Source organism: Gossypium hirsutum, chromosome D11, assembly GCF_007990345.1.
Source record: "Gossypium hirsutum isolate 1008001.06 chromosome D11, Gossypium_hirsutum_v2.1, whole genome shotgun sequence".
In the NCBI taxonomy this organism is placed as follows: domain Eukaryota; kingdom Viridiplantae; phylum Streptophyta; class Magnoliopsida; order Malvales; family Malvaceae; genus Gossypium; species Gossypium hirsutum.
In genome coordinates this window covers 13685775-13707605 of record NC_053447.1, presented here as the reverse complement: position 1 = coordinate 13707605, position 21831 = coordinate 13685775, and the positions used below count along the sequence as shown (strand labels likewise).

At 30.1% G+C, this 21831-nt stretch overlaps 1 protein-coding gene and 1 long non-coding RNA gene across 2 annotated transcripts; one reads left to right on the top strand and one right to left on the bottom strand.

Annotated features, from left to right (window-relative positions):
• Positions 1-15685: 15685 nt before the first annotated feature.
• On the top strand, positions 15686-16729 carry LOC121223773 (uncharacterized). Its single transcript, XM_041106152.1, has one exon. The coding sequence runs from the start codon at positions 16025-16027 to the stop codon at positions 16493-16495; it is 471 nt and encodes a 156-aa protein (XP_040962086.1). The 5' UTR covers positions 15686-16024; the 3' UTR covers positions 16496-16729.
• Positions 16730-20716: 3987 nt separating this feature from the next.
• On the bottom strand, positions 20717-21295 carry LOC121223772 (uncharacterized). Its single transcript, XR_005921122.1, has 3 exons — positions 21226-21295; positions 20904-21129; positions 20717-20813 (listed from the first exon to the last, which is right to left on the bottom strand). It is a non-coding gene; the product is annotated as an uncharacterized lncRNA (long non-coding RNA).
• Between the last annotated feature and the right edge of the window lie 536 nt (positions 21296-21831).

Below are 21831 nucleotides of genomic sequence, written 5' to 3'. Positions count from 1 at the left end.
TCAATAATCAAATAGGAGCATAATGTTGTTCTTTTTCTATTATATTAGAATTAATATGATGGGTGCTTTGTTTTATATATAGCGCTTAAATCTTTGCTAACTTTTAGATAGAAAATAAATACGTTTTAATGCTTTTGAATCCACGTATTTCTATATCGATAATGATATTTATACTAATTGAGTGAGTTAAGATTAAGCCAGATATCAATGTTAATTTTTGAACTAATACCATATATGTTTCAATACAAATATTTTTATAAAATTGTGGAATCAAAATTCAATGAAAATGTATCATAGGAACGAAATACGGGAAGCATTTTACTCGTAATTTCTTTTACAGTTTTACTATAATACTTTTTAAGTCATATATGTATTTTACATATATAGATTGTAATTGATTAATTTTGTAATGTAATAATAGTAAGTGATATGTTTTGTGAGTGGGCCGGAATTAAACGGTGTATTTTTATGATATTAAAAATATAATTTTATCATTTTAATGGTCTATATTTTTATAGTTTTTAAAGAACTTAAAAAGTTTTCAAATTGAATTTGATTGCTAAAATAAAATTCGTCGAATCAACTAACTTGAAATTTTTCGACTCAATCAAGTGGTTACCCCTATTCCTAACTCTTTCCAAACACTTCTTAGTTTCTTGATAAAAAATTTTCCTTACCTTTCCTTTTGGTTATTTAGTTCCATGGTTGCATTGTCCCGAATGTTCCAAAAGATAAAAATTATAACTGGGGTTTTCATTTTTGGAATTTTATGACATGGGCTCTTTTTTTTTTTCTTCTTTTCTTTTTGCATTAATTTCATTATGGATGGAGAATTCGGATTATTTAATCTAGAGTTAATTGTATTAGACATTTTTAAATTGATTTTCAAACTTCAAAACTTTCTAATTATAACTCCAAACTATTGATATTATATTAATCAAGTCCTTCCATTATTGAAACCATTACATAGAAAGAAAATTTGGATCAATCGGAATTCATCATCTATCATCTCTAATTAAATTAAATTCAAGGATAAACTACTCCATTAATTATTTTAAATAAGAGTTATTTCTATTTTGATCATCCTAATTATATTTGTTAATTTGATCATCATCATTAAAAAAATTGATCAAATTGGTTTATTTTTAATCGGTTCTTGATAGTGTTTCATGATAAAAAATATATATATTATAAGTTATTAGATTGTGAAGCAGGGGGATTGATGAGGAAAGAAACTGATTGAAGAAAAAGAGCATAAACGAGTAATCTGGGCGATGGCTGCAACTACAAGTGGTGGAGGGAGGAGTAAAGCTAGAAAGAGGCTAAAACAAGAGCTGATGCAAAATTATTTGCATAGCATAATATTATTAAGAAATACCATATTTTACTAAACTATTAATTTTATCTCATTCTACTAAAACATGTATAAAATCTAATAAAATCGTGATATGAGTCGCATTCTTATTAGTTAGTATCGTGATTTGAGGTAAAACGAGACAAAATTGATAGTTTAAATCACTTTTGATATATATATATATAAACGATCATTTTACCAATAAAGGCCCATTTCTAACTTTATTTACGGATATGGGCCAATTTTTTTATTATTTACCAAAAATGACCGAAAACTATAAAATGCATCCACGTAGGAGCGTTTTTGGGGGAAATTTCGGCAAATTGAGTCCCTGAGGGACCAATTTTTCCAGGTCAGCACAAAACGCGCTGACCTGGACGTGCTTTGCTGACGAGGTAAAATTGCTCCCTCAGGAATGCGATTTTGCCCGTGTTTTTCTAGGGTTAGGGCTATTTGCATGTTTAGTCCCTATGGTTTGTGGGTTTAGGGTTTTAAAGTTGTAGTGTTAGGGTTTTGTTAAAATAATTTAGGGTTTTATTTATTTAGGGTTTAAGAATTTTAAAAACATAAATTAGGGTTTAGAGTTTTTTAAAAAATAATAATTAAATTAGGTTTTAGGGGTTTTAAATAAATAAATTAAATTAGGGTTTAGAGTTTTTAAGAAAATTAATTAAATTAGGGTTTAGTTTTTTAAAATAATTTTGTGTTTAGGTTAAGGGTTTAGAAAAAAATTATATTGACAATAAGGATTTTATTTTTTTTACAGTAGTTTCACAAAAATTAATTTTGAGAATACGGTTCTGAAAAGATAATGTCAAAAACGCTTCAAGCAGGATGTACTATCAGCAAAATGATTGAAAAAACTACCATGTGGACACTCTTTTTCTACAGTAGTTCCTGAAAAATAATTTTGAGAACACGGTTCTGGAAAAATAGTTTCAAAAATGCTTCAAGCAGGATGCACTATCAGTAAAATTACTGAAAAAAGCTCCCACGTGGACACTCTTTTTCTACAGTAGTTCTTGAAAAAATAATTTTGAGAAGACAATTTTGAAAAATTAGTGCCAAAAATGCTTCAAGCAGTATGCACAGTTAGCAAAATTACTGAAAAAAGCTCCCACGTGGACGCTATTTTTCTACAGTAGTTCCTGTTTGGCCTTAGGCTATAAATGAGCAAAATTTCATTCTCAGGTTGCATAAGTTACAACAAGAAAAATTAGAGAGGCTAAGCAGAATAGAAACTGAAGATGAGTGAACGTATAATTGTTGTTATTTATTATGATGGTGAAGTCCATGACACCGAGAATTGCGTTGTTTTTTATCGGAGAATACAACGCGACTGGTTTTTAACCAGAACATAGATTTGACAGAATTTCGTAAAAGAATTAGACGCAAAATCTTCGAAACAAAGCCAATGAGAGTTTCGTCTATTAAGTATAGATTTTGTGCTTCGGTTGATCCCGTGAAATATGACTCATTTGATATCAAAGGTGGCCGTAGCTTCGAGGCGATGGTGCAGACTCATCTCGCTAGTGGATCACTATATCTTGAGTTATATATACAATTTTCATTGCCAAATGAAGCATTTACGGTTTCAACATCTACTTTTGTTCAAGAAGAATACACAACTCCTACCCGACACTCCGTTAGTGGGAGGCAAAATACGGAAGCGTCCGTGTTTGGTGGCGGTATGGAATACACAACTCCTATATGACACTCGGTTAGTAGATGAGACATGCACATCGATGGGTCGATGTCCGATGCTGGAAATACATACTGAGGAATGACATCAACTTCTAGTGGTTAACAATTCACATCTGATTGGGGACGTTACAAAACGTCCACAAGAAGGGATGATTTATTCCCTACGACGTCCACCGGCGAAAGGACCTCGTACATTGCAGATGATGGTGGGTTGAATGATGAGTCCGATGTGGATCCACCTCGAGAGCCCAGCCCCAATGGTGCAGAAGTTGCATTATTTTCTGAACCGAATTCTGTTCCAACCGAACCTGAAGATGTTGAAGGAAGTTCAGATGAAGAAGAAGAATATCCACAATTCAGGGCGTACCCACCTCCAACCCACATGCATAATGTCGATTTATCGTCAGATAATGCGTTAGAGTTTCCAGATCTACCACACAGAATGTGTGATCGTACAAGTTCGTCATTGGGTTAGAGTGAATTAGAGGTTGGTAAGGAGTTTTCCAGTAATGATACTTTTCTTGGTGCATTGAAACAACATAGCATCATGAACAGGGTTAACGACAACGTGGTTAAATCTAAATTCGAGAAGTTCGAGGCCAAGTGTGTAGTGTAAGATAGTGCATGTTCATGGAAAATCATGGCTTCGGTTAGGAAAGAGACAGGCTTGTAGGAGATAAAAAAGTACAAAAGTCCACATACCTGTATTATCGGTACAGTATCACTAGGTGTTTAAGGTTTTTGAATAATACTATTATTACTTAATGTTGCATTATTTAACGTATTTCGTTGACAAGTGTTTCACAAGATCATCCCAAGATAGATTTAGATATGATAGCTAGCTTAATACTACCGATGGTGAAGGCAGATCCCAGGACTTTTGTGTCGGTCTTAATTGCCAATATTCGTAGCCAATTGAAGTACACGCCCTCTTATCGTAAGGCTTGGATAGCTAAACAGAAGGCGTTAGAAAAGATGCATAGGGGGTGAGACGCTTCATATAATGAGGTGTGACAGTGGTGTCAGGTGCTGGAGAGGTACGTCCCAAGTTGCATAACAGACCTTGAAACGAGCCCTGCATACTACAATGATCGATTGCTCCGTGGATGTAAAGTGTTCAAGCATCTGTTTTGGAGCTTTAAGCAATGTCGGGACGCATTTGTGTACTGCAAGCCATTGGTACAAATTGGCGGCGTCTTTATGTATAGTAGATATACCCATTGGCTATTGCTAGTTGTGGCATAGGATGGCGGTGGGAGAATCTTTCCAATTGCGTTTGCAATAACACCAGGGGGGTCAAGTGATGACTAATATTTCTTTCTTTCTAGGTTAAGGTGACATGATTGCCCCCGAACTGATATCTGCATTATATCGGATCAGGGTACTGTAATACTAGCTGTAATTGAGCAACAGGAAAGCTTACTAGATCGCACACACCGTCGGTATTTTCTAAGGCACGTTGCATCCAATTACTACGGGTAATATCGGTCTACCATTGAACAACGACAAGTGGCCAACACGGGTATTTAATCTTTATTAATATAATTTCGTTTGTAATATTTAATTATTCTGAATGGAAGAGTGGTATGTAATTTTCGCTATCAATTTATATTGGCAGGGTACGAGCACCTCAGGTGCCACGGGAATCGGTTGTCGAAATCCAAATTGTCACAACACTCTATTTATCTGGTGAATCTCGACAGTAGTATAGTTGTTCAATGGGACCTTAAATGCCAAATATTCGGATTTTGAAAGAATTTATTTAGAATTACTGCCCGAATTGCCAGATCCTCATATGGTGTCTATTGGAATTATATGAATGTGATAAACATATTAGTTATATACATAATACTAAATACTAAATACGGAACAATTATGTTACGTATATATATTTTATTTAATACTTACAAGCGCTTTCGACCGTTGGTCCAATAAAAGTCGTATATATTCAAGAACGGTAGGTATTCCAACATAACTCGCCGAATGGTTCCACCTAATTAAATAAATTTTTAGCATAAAATTATATTTTAAATATATGTAATAATTGTAAAATCTAATATAAATTTTACTTCGTTATGAATAGGAATGTATATGGGTGGTTCACTCAAGGACGTAAAAATAGAAAGTGAAACCGAGCCTATAATTGTAGTTGTGATAGGCCACCTCCAATTTTGGCTTTATTTGGTGGCGTCGCCTCACACATCCTCAGGTACAATGTTACCAAAATGGCAGACCCCCAACTAAGTTTGCTAATTGCTCTAAAATCAACGAGTTTCAGCAGCCACCTCAGATGTACGAGGTTTTGTGACAAGTCCGGCATCAGATAGCCTCCAATCATCTCAAAGATGTGTGCTCGAGCATATTGTATTCTTTCTACTTCAGTCGAATCATTCCATGGCTTTGGGAATGTGTCTCGTAACCAGCCTATCTCGATCTGACCTCCGTAAATATTATCTAGAATTGCACCCAAAAGATCATAGTGTATGGCTCCCCAGTCAGCAGATTGAACGGACCCGGTGAGTACGGACCCATCCACCGACAATCCTAATTGTAACTGTACGTCCTCCAAAGTGATGGTACACTCTTTGTATGAAAGATGAAATGTGTGTGTCTCGGGTCTCCACCTCTCTATTAACGCGCTGATGAGTTTCGAGTCCAACTTGCACCCTCGGCCTATATTGGCCACGTGCCAAAAACTCGCTTTCTTCAAGTAATTTTCTATCAATGGTGATGGAGGACCAGACATATTACGAATATAACATTGTAACACTCAATCTACAGACTCTTATAAAAAATTAAAAATTAAAAATTAATTAAAATTACATAAATGAAAAAAATATTAAATAATATTCAAAAATTAAAATTAACCCTTACCATTTCATTTGTTCGACGGAGATATGTTTATGATCGAGACGAATTAATTCCCCGGCCATTGCTAACACGATCAAATATTTTGGAAATTATAAAAAATAATACTAATTTAAAAAAATTAAAGGAAATAATTTAATTAAAAAGAGCTATGAGAGATTTAGGGAGAAATTTGAAGATTTTTTGATAAATTTGAGAGAAATGTTGTGCGAAAAAAATAGGAGAGAGTTTTTATAGTTTTTTTTTACCGTTGGACCCCCCAACAGTCAAATTTTTAAATGGCCGTTGGGAAAAAAAGGGGCTAAATCACGTCCCTGAAGGAGCGATTTTGTCACGTCAGCAAAGCGCGTCCACGTCAGCGCGTTTTGTGCTGACATGGCAAAATCATTCCCTCAGGGACGCGATTTGCTGAAATTTCTGCCAAAAACGCTCTTACATGGACGCGTTTTGTAGTTTTCAACCCTTTTCTATAAATAATGAAAAAATTGGCCAATTTCCATAAATAAAACTGGAAATGGGCCTTTATTGGTAAAATGGTCAAAAAATACTTTAAATACTTAAGTGAGAAAATTAATATAATTTAAGGGCTAATTCTACATCTAAGCCTTGTTTTTATTTCAGATTTGGATATTTTAGCTTTTCTACACAAATATCATAAAATTTTTAAATATTTAATTAAACAATATGTCATTAAAATTATTTAGCAGAATAATATAAAATAAACAGTGCATGACCGGATTGACACTAATAGTTTCGATTTGGACTTCTCAAAGTGATTTTTAGCCCCCAATCACCACCATTCATGACAAGTTGAAATATCGATATGGTAGAGATTCTTTGTCCTATATCAATATCCCAAATCATTATCGATGGTGGATATTTGGCTTAAAATTTAAAAAAAAATTTAAAACCTAAATTATTGTTCAGAATATAATATTTTGATAAATAATTACTGTTTCCATAATACTTTAGTAAAAAAATTTGGATAATTTTCTTAATATTTATTTTAGAAATAATGGCATATTTATTCTTTGAACCTTATCAACTCTTCTAACGTAGTATCTCTACTTTGCGAATGTCTATTTTAGTACCTATACTTTTATATCGTTTATCACTATGGTATTTGACAAAGAATGTTAATTTCTAACATCATTTGACACGTGAACGAATCTTAAGATGTCATGTGGCACAATTTACCACATTATCAATGCTCTTTATGAAAAATTATTAGGCAAACCCTTCCTATCACATTAATCATGGTCCCATTAAATAATCTAATGCCACGTAAGATGGTTTTTTTTTTCATATCATTGCCAACTAATACTTTAAAAAAAATCTTTCAAAGAATTTAGTAGCTTATCTTCTTCCCCCACCCCTCATGTTTCTCCATTCCATCCATCCATATTGTGTTAAGAGGAAAAAATGGCTATGGAAGACACATATATATACACTAGTTTTTAATAGCACGTGTATTACATGTGATCTTATGTGTTTAATTTTTTTTATAAACAATAAAAAAATAATATATAACATATTTAATGTAAGTAATATTTAAAATAAAATAGAAATTTATAACTATATTAGAAAGTAAATTATATTATTAAATTAAAATAAAAAGGTAAAACAACATGCATCAATAATAATTCATGATAGCACGAAAGATATTTACATTAAATTGATTAAATATGAGATATATTTAAATTAAATTAATAAAAATATTTAATTATAGTGATTAAAAAATAAATATTGAAATCTTATATGGTATTTTTTTTTACTTTTTTTTTAAATATCTCTCATACGTTTACAAATAATAATGATAATAAAATGTAAAAAAGTGCTTGGTTGGCATGGAAGAAGCAACTTATATAAAAATTAATTAAAATAATCTTACATATCTATCCGGTGCTCTCCGGTGCCATTGCCGTTTGAATATTTTTTTTTTAGATATTGGTGCTACTAATAGATGTTATTTATAGATTTAAATTTAAATTTAAATTTAAATTAATATATAACTTTAACACTAATTAAATGATAATTAAAAGATAAAATCAATCTCTATTTATATACTTATACTTCTACTTAAGTTATAACTTTATTTTATTACGTTAATAAATATGAAAATAAAAATAATTCAGAATATTTTAAAATGATATTTTAACCATAGTTATTAATTATTTTGACTTATTAGTAATGAGTATGCTAGACTTTTGTTCAAGTTATAACTTAATCTTAGAGTTAATAAATTATTGCAACTTATTTTTAAATAGAGTTATAACTAATAATTTTAAATTAAATTATAAATATTTTTAAACATCAATATAGTGACATGATAAAAAAAATGATATTCTCATCGGTTCAAATGTTTTTTTAAACCCGTTTTTTTATATATATTATAGATTATATTAGTTGCAATGGCATGGGAAAATAATTTTATATAACATTAAATTATTCAAACTATAATTGATGTCTTGCTTATTAATTTTGAAGGAATTAAAAGAATAATTTATCCAATACTTGTTATTAACCAAATTTTTAAAAATAATTAAATAATTAAGAAAACCCAAACGTTTGAAATCCCAAAAATAGTCTTTGTTATTTCCTCTTCATCACCTCCACCGTATCATCTATGCTCTTTGTTACTCGTTGGCTTCGTCAACTTATCGGTTCAAACATTTGCTTCCTCAATTGAGTAAACCTCTGAGACTAGCTATGCTCCATAGTGTCATACTTCCCTTGGCCGAGACAACGAGAACTCTGTTCCCCGTCTGACGATCATCATTACTGGTAGTGGTAAAAGCAGTGTGGTGGAGTCGGAAAATTTTTTTAGAGGTTTGGAATTAAATGGTATAATTTTATCAGTTTAATAGTCTATATATTTATAATTTTTAAAGAATTAAATTAATTTTTTATTATTTTTGGAGAGTGATAATGCAATTTTATTATTACTAATTTATAATTTTATAAATTATAAAGTATTTAAATGGAAATTTTTGCCACTGGGTAAAAGACAAGGGAGAGCTTCGATGAGCATGGAGGAGTAGATCCATTGCTCTCCCTGATGAGCTTCGCCTTTTTTTCTTTTTTACCTTACGTTGATGAAAAGAAGCTTGTTTTCGATCCATAGATTTTTTTTATTCTTTTCAATTTATTATTTTGGTTAATAAATAATTTAATAATTTTTTAAAATAAATTGTACCATTAATCACTGAATATTTATTAATTTTCGTTTTGTGTATAGCTACGATTATTTTTTATGTTTCAATGTGGTATATTATTTTGCTAAAATAATGGTATTTCTCTTCACTGCTACTTTTCTATTAGAAGTGGCATTAGCAAGGACACTTAATAACGGTTTCAAATTTGATGGAAGTGTTGGGTGGTTTTTTTTTTTTTGTCTAATAATAGACTTAGTTTTTTAATATTTATACAATCTGTTAATTTGATTTTAAATATAATAAATTTAATCATCAATGTTTAAAAAATTTGTCATTTTAGTTCAAACTCTAAAAAATTCAAAAAATTTAGCCTTCAACATTTACAAAATGATAAATTTTTTTATTTTTTTTAAGTTTTGTAAATTCTTAAGATATAGATTCCTTTATATTAAACCTTTATCAAATGATTAGTAAAAGTGCAAAGGAGCGGGCTCAAATCGAGTTTTCTTTGGATTTGGATTTTTTCGGACTTGGATTTTCTCATTGAGATAATATATTACAAATTTCATGAAGAAACAAAAAGCCAATTTTAATGTCTCATTGAAGGTATGATCCGTGTTAATTAGCTAAAATGCATGAGTTCACGCATGGCCATGCATGTTGTTGATACAAGAAGGGGAAATGGGTGGTTCTGCGGAGGCCAGTTCACTTAAAGAGGTAGAGAGCTGAAAGGAACAATAAGACAATTTAACTGATAGGGAGGAGTAATATGCTCAGAGTAACTTTAGGGTTTTTTAAGAGTCAACTCATTCTTCATTGTTGAAAGGGTATTTATAGGAAAAGTCCTATTGTCCACAAGTGTGACGTGGCAGGATAAATGTTCAGTCCTATAAAATGAGTAAAGGATATTCATTAGCGTGAAGGATGTGCATCGCGAGACCCATTTCTTTATGCATTCAATCAATACGAGGTTGTTATGCTTAAACGGACCCTTTATTGTATTGAAAGCATATTCACACGTAAAAGTAGGTGCCTTAAAGTGAGTGGTTATCTCATTATCGATGAGCGGGAGAACTTGTCAGGAGTTCTTGTCTGGCGAATGATTTTAGTATCTAAAGGGTGATACTCATTTAGTTTGGACGGGTAGCCAACTGAGACACTGCAACAGATGGAGTTAAAGGGGGAAGTCAACGTTTTCTGTCTTATTGACATATGTCCAAGTAACAGAGGGATATAGCACATATATAAACCATCAAAGGCACGGAGAAACATTTCATGTTTTTTCTTCATACTTCTATTAACTGGAAAATTGAAATTGATTTAAGGTAATTTTAGATGATGCTATTGTAAAGCTTAATCCTGATTTCTTTTGGTTGGGTGGAGGTGAGGTTGATTTGGAGCTTGGAATAACCTTTGAGTTTATCAACTTTGTCATACCTTTCATTGTCAACTGCAATGGTACCTAATTATATGCCATTGATTCCACAAACTAAATAAGATATTTAACTCAAGACTACTTGGTAAAGATTTCAAGAAAATCCATTCACATGGAATCCTATAAGGTTGAGAATGATGCTTTATATTTTAGGAATTTACAAAATTTACAAAAGTTTTAAAATTTATAATTTATAATTTTGAAAATGTTGAGTACTAAATTTATTAAATTTTGTTTTGGAATTTGAATTAAAATGACAAAGTTTTTAAACATTGATGGCTCAATTTGTTGAATTTTTTAATATTTAGGATCAAATTGATAGAATATGTAAACATTAGAGGGTTAAATTTGTTATTAGACCAAAATAAAGCCCATGTCAACATTTCCGTCGAATTTCAAACGACTATTAACATTCAGTGACCAAAAAATTTGATTTCAAATAGTTTAACAATGTTGTTTGAACTGGACTGGACCCGTCGGTTAGACTGGTTGGATTAAGAACCGGTCAGGGTATCGGACCGAAGAGTGGTTTTAAACCAGTTAGATTGAGAATTGACATGAACCGGTTGAATAGGCTAAAAATCTATTGAACGATGATTGAATTGGTTAAACTGATTAAAAATCGATTGAACTGAGTTTTTAAATTTTTTTTTTAATTTCTAATAAATTTTTAATCGAATCGGTTGGAGCTTTTAGTCGGTTAAATAAGTTTTTTTAAGGAAAAATATTTGATACACCGTCAGTGGAGTTTTTAGACTCCGTAAACAATATTAAAAGATTGATAAATGTCGTGTAACGATATAATAAGATATTTAAAAAATAAAATACATGATAATTTTTTTTTAAATTACTTGTGAAAGAAAAACACAATACTAACCATAATTTTAAATTGTTGGTCACTTTTCGAGATACAAAAATTAATCAAATACTTATTACATCTGGTAATTTAGTAATCTTATTATAAGTTCTGATTATATATGTTTTGTTTTGACATAATGCCTAGAACTACCTCAACTCATAAATTTGAGGATAATGCGATTCAGTGCACTCGAACCCACGTCCTCCTGAATAATGTCCATGTCAATCGAGTTAAGATTCAATCAATCTTGACAATAGTTTAACTATACAAACTTAACAGACTGAATTAATATTACATATGTGATAATATATTTGTAATATAATATTTTAAAAATAATATAATTTAACAATTACAATTTAATCAAAACTAAAAATTCAATAATTAAAAAAATACAAAAAACTAAAATTCATAAAATTCAAATAGAATGAATAAAACTGTAACTAACTTGGGTTGGTCAAACGTCCAAGGAAGAAAGGCAAGCCCTTAATTATGACAACCATTAACCATATTGCACAATAATTGGGTTCAATTATTTGCGTGACAAATAGTTAATTTTTGAAAAAAAAAAGTAATTATAAGTGTGAGGAGGATTAATTAAAGCTTGCCTAAGCCTAACCAAGAAGACTTGAGAGTTCTAAAAGGTGTGGTTTTAATTAGTTGAGGGGGGCAATGCCAATTAAGGGTTGGGGGATTTGGTAGCTGAGTTTAAAGGCCTTTAACAGCTGTGGGCTTAAAAGGGGTTTTCTTCTGATGCATCATGATGTGATGTTAAAGTAATTGCGAAATTCATGTTTCTTGTTGCTCAGTATTTCTTTTCCTTATTTATTAACAAGATATTGATTTTTAAAATTTATATTTATTAAATATAATTTAACATGAAATTAACTTACAAATAGAAATGATACCGTAATTCTTCCTCAACATTTAAATAGAAAGAAAATATGTTTTAGGATATTTAAACTCATATCCTCCTGCATTAATAATAATACTAATACTAATTAAATTAAGATTAATCGAATTTAATGTTGGTTATTACGTAATTTAAGAAAAGAATTTAAATCCAAGAAAACAGTACTCGTGAGTCGTGAACAATGAGGAAGACAAGTAAACGGTGGTCAAACCAAACAGGGTTAGGTAGCAAATGGAAAATCGGGTTTGAATCTAAGTAGTTTGGTTGGTCATTTGAAAGGAGAGTTGATATGCAGTTGTTACCCTCCATCACCATGCATGCATGTTTACTATAAGTTTTCTCAAACTAATCAGAAAAAAAAAACGTTTAAATAATTCATCAAAATAATTTTGGACTAAAGTCTAGTATGTATTTGAATATGGGACCATAACCATTTCAAAATCGCACTTGTTTTTACACAATATTTAAAATTATTTATAACTTCTCCCGAACCTAATATCTATTTTTTTTTAGTTGGAATTATGAGTGATAGCACTTCCGTTACTATATGATATTTTAGTTTTTTCAAAGAAGAGAATTCCACAAATTTTGATTGGTTAATTTATCTATTTTTAAAAAAAAATTGTAAAAATAAAATATATGGCATTTTAAAATTATTTTACCTAATTTAAATATAAAATATTTTTATATTAAAAAAATAAAATACTAAAATACTATAAACTTATTAAAGAAATGATGATTTTTTTAATAAAAAAATTGTGAATCGAATTAAATATATTTATATAATAATAACCAAACCCAATCGAAATGGAATAGAGTTTATTAAAACTTCGATTTATTTTATTTGTTCTAATCTCTAGTTGCCGGTTCACCTTGAATAACGTGAATGTGAGTGAAAATAATCATGTAATAAATTTATTAAAAATTGATATTAAAATTAAATATGATTTTAGTTAAAATAATATAATTAAAAGAGTAAGCATTAATGTGCCTTTGATTCAAACTCCATTACAGGTATATTTTAAAAAATGTCATAAGTCTATGTGCACATTCAAAAATTTGAAATTTAATTTATGTACACTTATTTTTTAAGAATTTAGTTATTATACTTTTAGATTTTAAAATTCAAGCTCAATATTGAATTCGTCATTTTTTTAGTTACATGACTGTCGAATTTTTTTATTTTAAAATACCATACCCACAAATTTAATAAAAGGACTAAATTTATGAAAATAAAAAATACATGAATTAAATTTTAAATAATATTTATTAGTTTATAAAATAAATGATTTATGTTAAATTCATAACTGAAATCTGAGTAACATAAATTCAATTAAGGACATCGTGTATAAATAATATATATTTTTAGAGTAAACATGAATATGTACATAGAATGTGTGGTGTTGGTAGTAAAATAAAAGGGGAGAAGACAGTGAAGTTTGAAATTAAGGCACCTTTTATGTTGGGGGTCATGGAAAGTTTTGGGCCTTCTCAGTCACCAAGCATTACCTAGCCTTTTGCAAACACACATGTTGTTGAACTTTCTTACACATTTCCCTCGCCAATCAATAGTTTTCAATATTGGGAGAATGAAATCCGATGCCGTGACGGAGCTAAAAAATATATTTTAAGATAGAATTAAATTATATATTTTTACAATAATGAAAAATATAATTATATCACTTTAGCAGTTTATATTTTTAGAATTTTTAAAAGATTAAATTAAATTTCTATTATATTTTGAAGTTAAAATGTAATTTTACCATTACTAAATTAAAATTTTATAAATTATAAAAGGCCTAAATAAAAACATTTATTTTAAGGGAGGTCGGACCATTGACTATCCCCTAACTCTGTCACTGTGAATATGTTAATAAAAATTCTTAAACTTAAGAGCTAAGAATAAGAAATTCTTCATTCCCCAAAATAAAATATCCATTTAAGATAACAAAATAAATTAGATTTGTCGAGAAGTGAAAAATTGTATGTATACGATCCTCATTGTGTAGTTTCATCAGTTAGATTATTTCTTTGTAGATTCCTATACAAAATTTTTGTAGATATATTTCTAAGTATTTTTAATAAAATATTTAAAATTATTTGAGTTTGTTTATTCAAACTTATTAACTAGAATATATTAATTTGCGAGGTTAATTAATGCTAAAATTTCGCACGTGAGCTTCATCATCTTCTTAGTTGCAAGGTCTGAAAGCATCAACGGTGTTGCCGTTTAAGCTGAGCAAAAGCTAATTAAATATCCAGCCTAGCCTACACGAATCTTTCATAAATTAAATAAAAATAAATACACGTTTTTTAATTATTTCCAAGGCTTGGAAATGTGTATCAGCGTATGTAAGATGTTTTCTTCTTATATTTTTCGAATTTTAAAATTTTAAAATAGTAGTGATTGATCTGTTAATTAAAATAACATTACTTTCATATGAATATTACGTGAAAATAACAAATTGGCATAACATTACAAATGTAAATATATGTTTGTCGCATAAGATTTTAAAAATAACAAAAATTAACAAATTTAATGGCTATATTTTCCAGCAAGATTGTAATTTCAAAATTAAAAAGAGTATAATATTTAAAATTGATCAAATTAGAATACATAAATTAAATCCACAACTTATACATACTACAAGGATTGAAAGTAAAATTTGACCTTTAAAAACCAAAGAGTTATGAAAAAAAAACATTTAAATTATATATTCATAGGAGGATTTTTGTGTAAGAATTTGAAATCAAGATTTTAGGTGCTGTGGTAAGGCATATTATAATTTGAAGGGGAGACGTAGGTTAGAACCTTGAAGATAATATTCTTGAGAGGAGTAATTACAAACTCGGAATATAAATATTAAAACGGACATATTTGATAAAAAATTGAATTTGCTGAAAATTTCACACATATATATTATACCTATTTTTTAAAAAATAACATGTTAAATATTTTAATGAAAAATAATTTAAAACAAAATATAGATTTCTTTGTTTGATGTATTTTTTTAGTAATTCAATCAAATAAAGGATGTGATAAAATAAAGTATAATTAGTAATTATTAAGAAAATATATGATAATATTATTAGAAGAGATAGCTACAGTAACAGTAAGATCAACATTAAAAAATTATTCTTTGGGGCTAAACAAGAATCTTGAAGCCACAATTTTAAAAATTTTTATTTTTAGATAATTGATGAGTTATTCCGTTGTAATCAGGTAATTCCACCATAAGGCAAAAGAGGTAAAAATCAAAATAGAAATCACGGAAAGAGAAGAGAGCATTTTCGTCATTTGACATTTCCGTGGCAGTTCCAGTAATTTCTCGTCTTGATAGGGGCTAATTCTAAATACCTTCTCTATAAATACATAGAACCCACCATCTTTCCGTCTTCAACTTCTCTATCAAAGTTTCTCCGTTTCACTATTTTTATGTCCCTGTTTTCTCCTTTCATATTCATAAATAAAGCACTTTTAAATTTTTTTAATAGAAGTATCTTATTTTTAAATATTTTATCTTTTTACTGTTTTACCTTTTTTGTAGTGTTCACATATTTTCACCGCTCCTTTTTCTTTTTACCCCAAACATTTCCGTTTCTCAAAACGAGGGAGAAAGGGAGTGGTCCCCTATTTATCCCTCGGAGGGATATATTTTTAATTTCGAAATTGGTGTTTTTTTTTTAAATTTTTGTGGTAGATTGGTGCTGACGTGGATGCACCTAAAAGGGTGCAATAATGAACACCAAAACGATGCGTCTCCCGCCCCGTCGGGTTTCCATGCCCAGCAACAACGTCAAGCGAAAAGAGAGAGACGATTTTGACCTCCAACACTTACACCTTCCCCCTCCGCCCGCAAAATTACCCAAGCCGGCTGCCCCCTTAGCCGCTTCTCAGAAAGCCGCCCGCCCGGTTCTCTCCAACCAACTCCTAGCTGGATACCTGGCCTACGAGTTCCTCACTCGTGAAACACTGTTCGGCCAACCGTGGGACCCGGCCCAACCGCAACAACCAGCCACTGATTCCGGGAGGGGAATCAAAGAAGACGCCGAGCCAAGCGACAGATCCAGAGCAGGCGACTTCGAGTCGAAGCCGAGGGAGGATAATCATCAAAGGTACGTGGAAGTGGCGAGTTTGCTCAAGACTGATGGAGCCCATATACCTGGCATCGTCAACCCGACCCAGCTAGCTCGTTTCTTACAGATGTGAGGGTTTTTGATTCACACGTGGAGACATCTCATTGGGCGGCGTTTTCCTTCTTTCGTGCAGTATGTAGCCTTACCTTTGCCCTACAGTTTCTTTTCCCCTTCTTTTTTGTACTACCTATGTTTTTGTTTTGGATGACTGTATGCCTTAGAGATGCATGCAGGCTCGCATGTACATTTGATGTTAGCTTATGATCTGAATAACGCAAACTGGAAACATACAAGATGCTTTCTTTTATTTTTGATACTACTATTGTTTCCTTTTTTACTTTTTTTCTGGGTCTAAACATTGATTTGAATTTGGAAATTAGATCAAAACAAAGTTTAGGACGAAGCTGTAACAACAAAAGCTTACCATTTACTGCTTAATCTTGTTGCCATCCACACATACCTTTTCGCATGATATGTAATAATGGTTCTGGAATTTTATAAAAATATCCGAAAGTTACATGTAGAGTTAGGTAAGATGGTAAGAGTTTTTTTTAATTTAACCGGTGATGCAGTATTTGATCTTCGTCTTGTAACTAGCATCTATCTTTTAATGTACTTACAAAATACGAAAGATTATTTATTAAAGTCCCCATAAATAAATTAAGAAATAAAAAAAACACTACAAAATATCAGAAATGGAGTTTGTAAATTTTATAAACAAAATAATTTTCAACACTAAAAAAAAGATATCAGATCTAATATTCATAATCAAAGTTTTTCTTTTCCTTTTACAAATAAGTAGAGTAAAACAAAAAACATTGTACAATCTATTGGGAAAAAGCAGGAGCAGATGAAAATGTGTTCATCCTTTGATGTTGGCTATATACTCTAGTATTTTAAATCTGAATTTAAATGTTTTTGGTGGGCTAATTTATATATATATATGCTGGAAAAAATTATTGGAGAAAGTATGTAATTTGTTTTTTAATTTACTAATTACATTGTTTTTGAAGATAAGACGCGTTTTCATAGGGTGCGTTTTCTCTGAAAATTAACAATTTAACTCTTTTGGTAGATGGTTAAATATTAGGGTACGTTTGGTTCGCTGTATTGGATTAGAGGCGTATTGGATTAGAGGTGTATTGGGATTAGAGGTGTATTGGATTAGAGGTGTAATAGCTAATCCACTGTTTGGTTGAATGTAATGGAATAGAGGCGTAATAGTAATCTTGTGTTTGGTTGAATGGAATAGAGGTGTAATAGCATAATAGAAAAAACTAAAATGACTAGAATACCCTTAGCAGAAATTTGTTTTGGTAAATGATTATTGTTATTGTTATTTAAATTATAATAAGATTTTTATTATCAATAATAAATAATTTAATCATATTTAAACATAATTATTATTAAATATATTTTAATTAAAATATATAATTTAATAAAATTCTTAATAATTAATATTCTTATATTAATTTACTGAAATCATAATATATGATACTGTAAAATATAAATTAACATAATTATTATTAAATATATTTTAATTAAAATATATAATTTAATGAAATTCTTAATTGGATAATATTCTTATATTAATTTACTGAAATCATAATATATGATACTGTAAAATATAAATTAACATAATTATTATTAAATATATTTTAATTAAAATATATAATTTAATGAAATTCTTAATTGGATAATATTCTTATATTAATTTACTGAAATCATAATATATGATACTGTAAAATATAAATTAACATAATTATTATTAAATATATTTTAATTAAACTATATAATTTAAAAAAATTCTTAATAATTAATATTCTTATATTAATTTACTCAAATCATAATATATGATACTGTAAAATATAAATTAACATAATTATTATTAAATATATTTTAATTAAACTATATAATTTAATGAAATTCTTAATAATTAATATTCTTATATTAATTTACTCAAATCATAATATATGATACTGTAAAATATAAATTAACATAATTATTATTAAATATATTTTAATTAAACTATATAATTTAATGAAATTCTTAATAATTAATATTCTTATATTAATTTACTCAAATCATAATATATGATACTGTAAAATATAAATTAACATAATTATTATTAAATATATTTTAATTAAACTATATAATTTAAAAAAATTCTTAATAATTAATATTCTTATATTAATTTACTCAAATCATAATATATGATACTGTAAAATATAAATTAACATAATTATTATTAAATATATTTTAATTAAACTATATAATTTAAAAAAATTCTTAATAATTAATGTTCTTATATTAATTTACTCAAATCATAATATATGATACTGTAAAATATAAATTAACATAATTATTATTAAATGTATTTTAATTAAACTATATAATTTAAAAAAATTCTTAATAATTAATATTCTTATATTAATTTACTCAAATCATAATATATGATACTGTAAAATATAAATTAACATAATTATTATTAAATATATAACTTGAAAATTATATTCTGCATAAACATAATTAACTTATACTAAGAAAAAGTTAGATGAAAATGAAATTGTACATCATAATCAATATGTTCAAAAGTTTTACAACATCAAAAAGTTTGAACATTGATATTTAATGGTGAGAAAGAAATCTTCTGACCCATTCCAATCGGGCAACAGAAGGTAAACTGAAGAAAACGATCATTTGAGTTGGATGATCGGGAATTTTACTCAAAGCATCATACCGCTGATCGTCGGTTAAACCTTCAATTGACCATAAGGCTGAATATAAATTTGAAGCTTTCTCTTCCATCTTTTCTTCAGACTTCTGCTGAACTACCACCTCGGAGGCCATAGTCCTACTGATTTGATCGCCAACGGCCTGGATTTTTTCCCCCAACAAGGTGGCAGCCTCCTCAAATGAAGCATACACATTATCACGAGCATCATATTTCTTTTTTCTCTTGTTTGAAGATGAGGAACCCCCTTGATCTCTATCTCCTCGCGGATCCATACCGGAAACATCCATGTCATCTAAAGAGACGTCAGCTTCGCAGTCATAGAATGTGTTTCTCTCTTCATTCATATCTGTAGTACGATCATCCTCAGCATGTATTTCTTCAAGAACATCAGCAGCTGTTTGAGCGTCTTTCCCAGTCGCCCGATCTCTTGCGTATATGGCAGTAAGCTGGTTGTAGTAAGGGAAAGAACGATGTCTGAACTGAGAGGCTTCTTTGTGACTCTAAAAAAAATGAGGAAATTATATTAGTTATAAGTTTTGTAAAAAAACAAATAAATACTTGAAATACATTTTACCTTTACATAGGATTCCCAAACTCCATCTTCAGCAACAACGAGCTGCCTATGCTCGTCCCAACCAAAACCACTGTTGTTTTGGCCATTAAGCATGTCGTAGACGACTGACCATTCCCTTTTTAGGCACCTAATCCGAGATTCAATATTTGGTTTCGCCTTCAACATTGCTCTTGGTAAAGCCTTTTCTAGCATTTTCTCTAGCTCGTTCAAATAACCGGCTTTGAACCCGGTATCAGCATTAAATGTTCCTACATTGTGCAAATCCACCATGCAAGAAACCAAGGCTGCATCCTCCTCTGGAACCCATTTTCTTTTGCTTCCTCGAGAAGCTTGAGAAGAAGCACCCGTTGGTGGAACACCTGACATATTGTTCTTAAAAAAAAAAACAAATTAACATTATTTACTATTTTGAATATCATTTAATTGTTGGGTGAACAGTTTATAATATTATATCGGTAGTTCAATACTAAATTTAAATTTATAACACATGCTTAATGAAAAGATAATTACATTATAATTCAACAAAGTTTCATAAAGTTTCATAAAGACCACCAAAGTTTCACAAAGTTTATACATAAAAAAACATCAACAAATCAATTCAAACTGAATTTGTCCCTAAACCTAACTAATTTCTAGATGCTTGCCATTCATCGAACATTTGGTTGGCTAGTTCCATCCTCCAAGTTGCCCAAGCATCCGATGGATGAATATTTGTGATATTCGGTTCATCGTCATCCACCACATTAGTAGGTAATCCTTCTCCCACCTCCGCTTCAATGGGATCAATACTCATATGGGTTCGAATAAAATTATGGAGCAAACAACATGCAATAATAATTCTATTGTGCACCCTTACAGGATAAAACGATGGACTCCTAAGTATTCCCCATCTAAGTTTTAATAAGCCAAAGCATCTTTCAATGACATTACGTGCTGAGGCATGTTTCATATTAAAAAACTCTTGCGGAGAACTTGGCTGATAACCCTGACGCCACTCGTTCAGATGATATCGCTGTCCTCTAAATGGTGCAAGAAATCCCTCACAATTTGTGTATCCAGCATCAACTAGATAATAACAACCTATAAAATAATTTTTTAAAAAATGATTAATTCAGCAAACAAAGTTTGACCTTAATGAGTAATTCAAATTCCTCTAAGTATACACTGTACCATGAGGAACTTTAAGTCCATGTCTTCTACTGATGGCATCTCGGAGCACCCGTCCATCGGCAACTGAACCTTCCCAACCAGGAAGAACATAAACAAATTGCATATCAGGTGTACAAACACCTAGCATATTTGTTGCTATGTCACCTTTTCGGGTTCGATATCTAGGTTTATCAGCTGTTGGCACCCTAATCTTTATGTGGGTTCCATCAAGAGCACCTAAGCAATTCTATATCACATGATATAAAACCTTGTGTTAGAATACTAATTTAAATCTAAGTCAACTAAATGTTGTACAAGCTATATCTAAAACTCAGTCTACTACCTTAAACCATTTCCACCTTGTGTCAGAAGAGTCGGCTGTAATTGGCTCCGGCTTTTTAAATAAGACATCTTGTAAGCGTATGACAGCATCTAAAACACTATGAAATGCTCTGCTTACAGTTTCCCCGGACCTTCTAAAGTGATGCTTGATAACTCGATTTTTCAGGTGATGGGAGATGATATGTAAAAACATTGCTACTTGCTCATCAACAAGCATGAACCTTGACGACTTCAATCCCCCTATCGATTCTAACATCTCACATAGTTTACAAAAGGCAGTTCTATTCATCCTAACTTGTTCAATACAAGTCTCGTCACTAGCATATACAAGCCTCTTCACATAATCCCGTTTTGCATAAAAATCTAAGGTGTAGGACCTAATCCTTGGTTGATAAGTCTGTAGGCTAAGGCTGGCACCCATTCTAAACAAGAACCAAATCGCAATTCTACAGATTTCCAACCATAATGTCAAAGCAAGACCAATTCTTTTACGTCTCACACTTTGTGCAATTAAAGGCAGACGAGCCATTACTGCAACATATTAAAATTATAACACACACTATCAATGAATTGAAGTTGCAATTACACATTATAAAATAAAAATAAA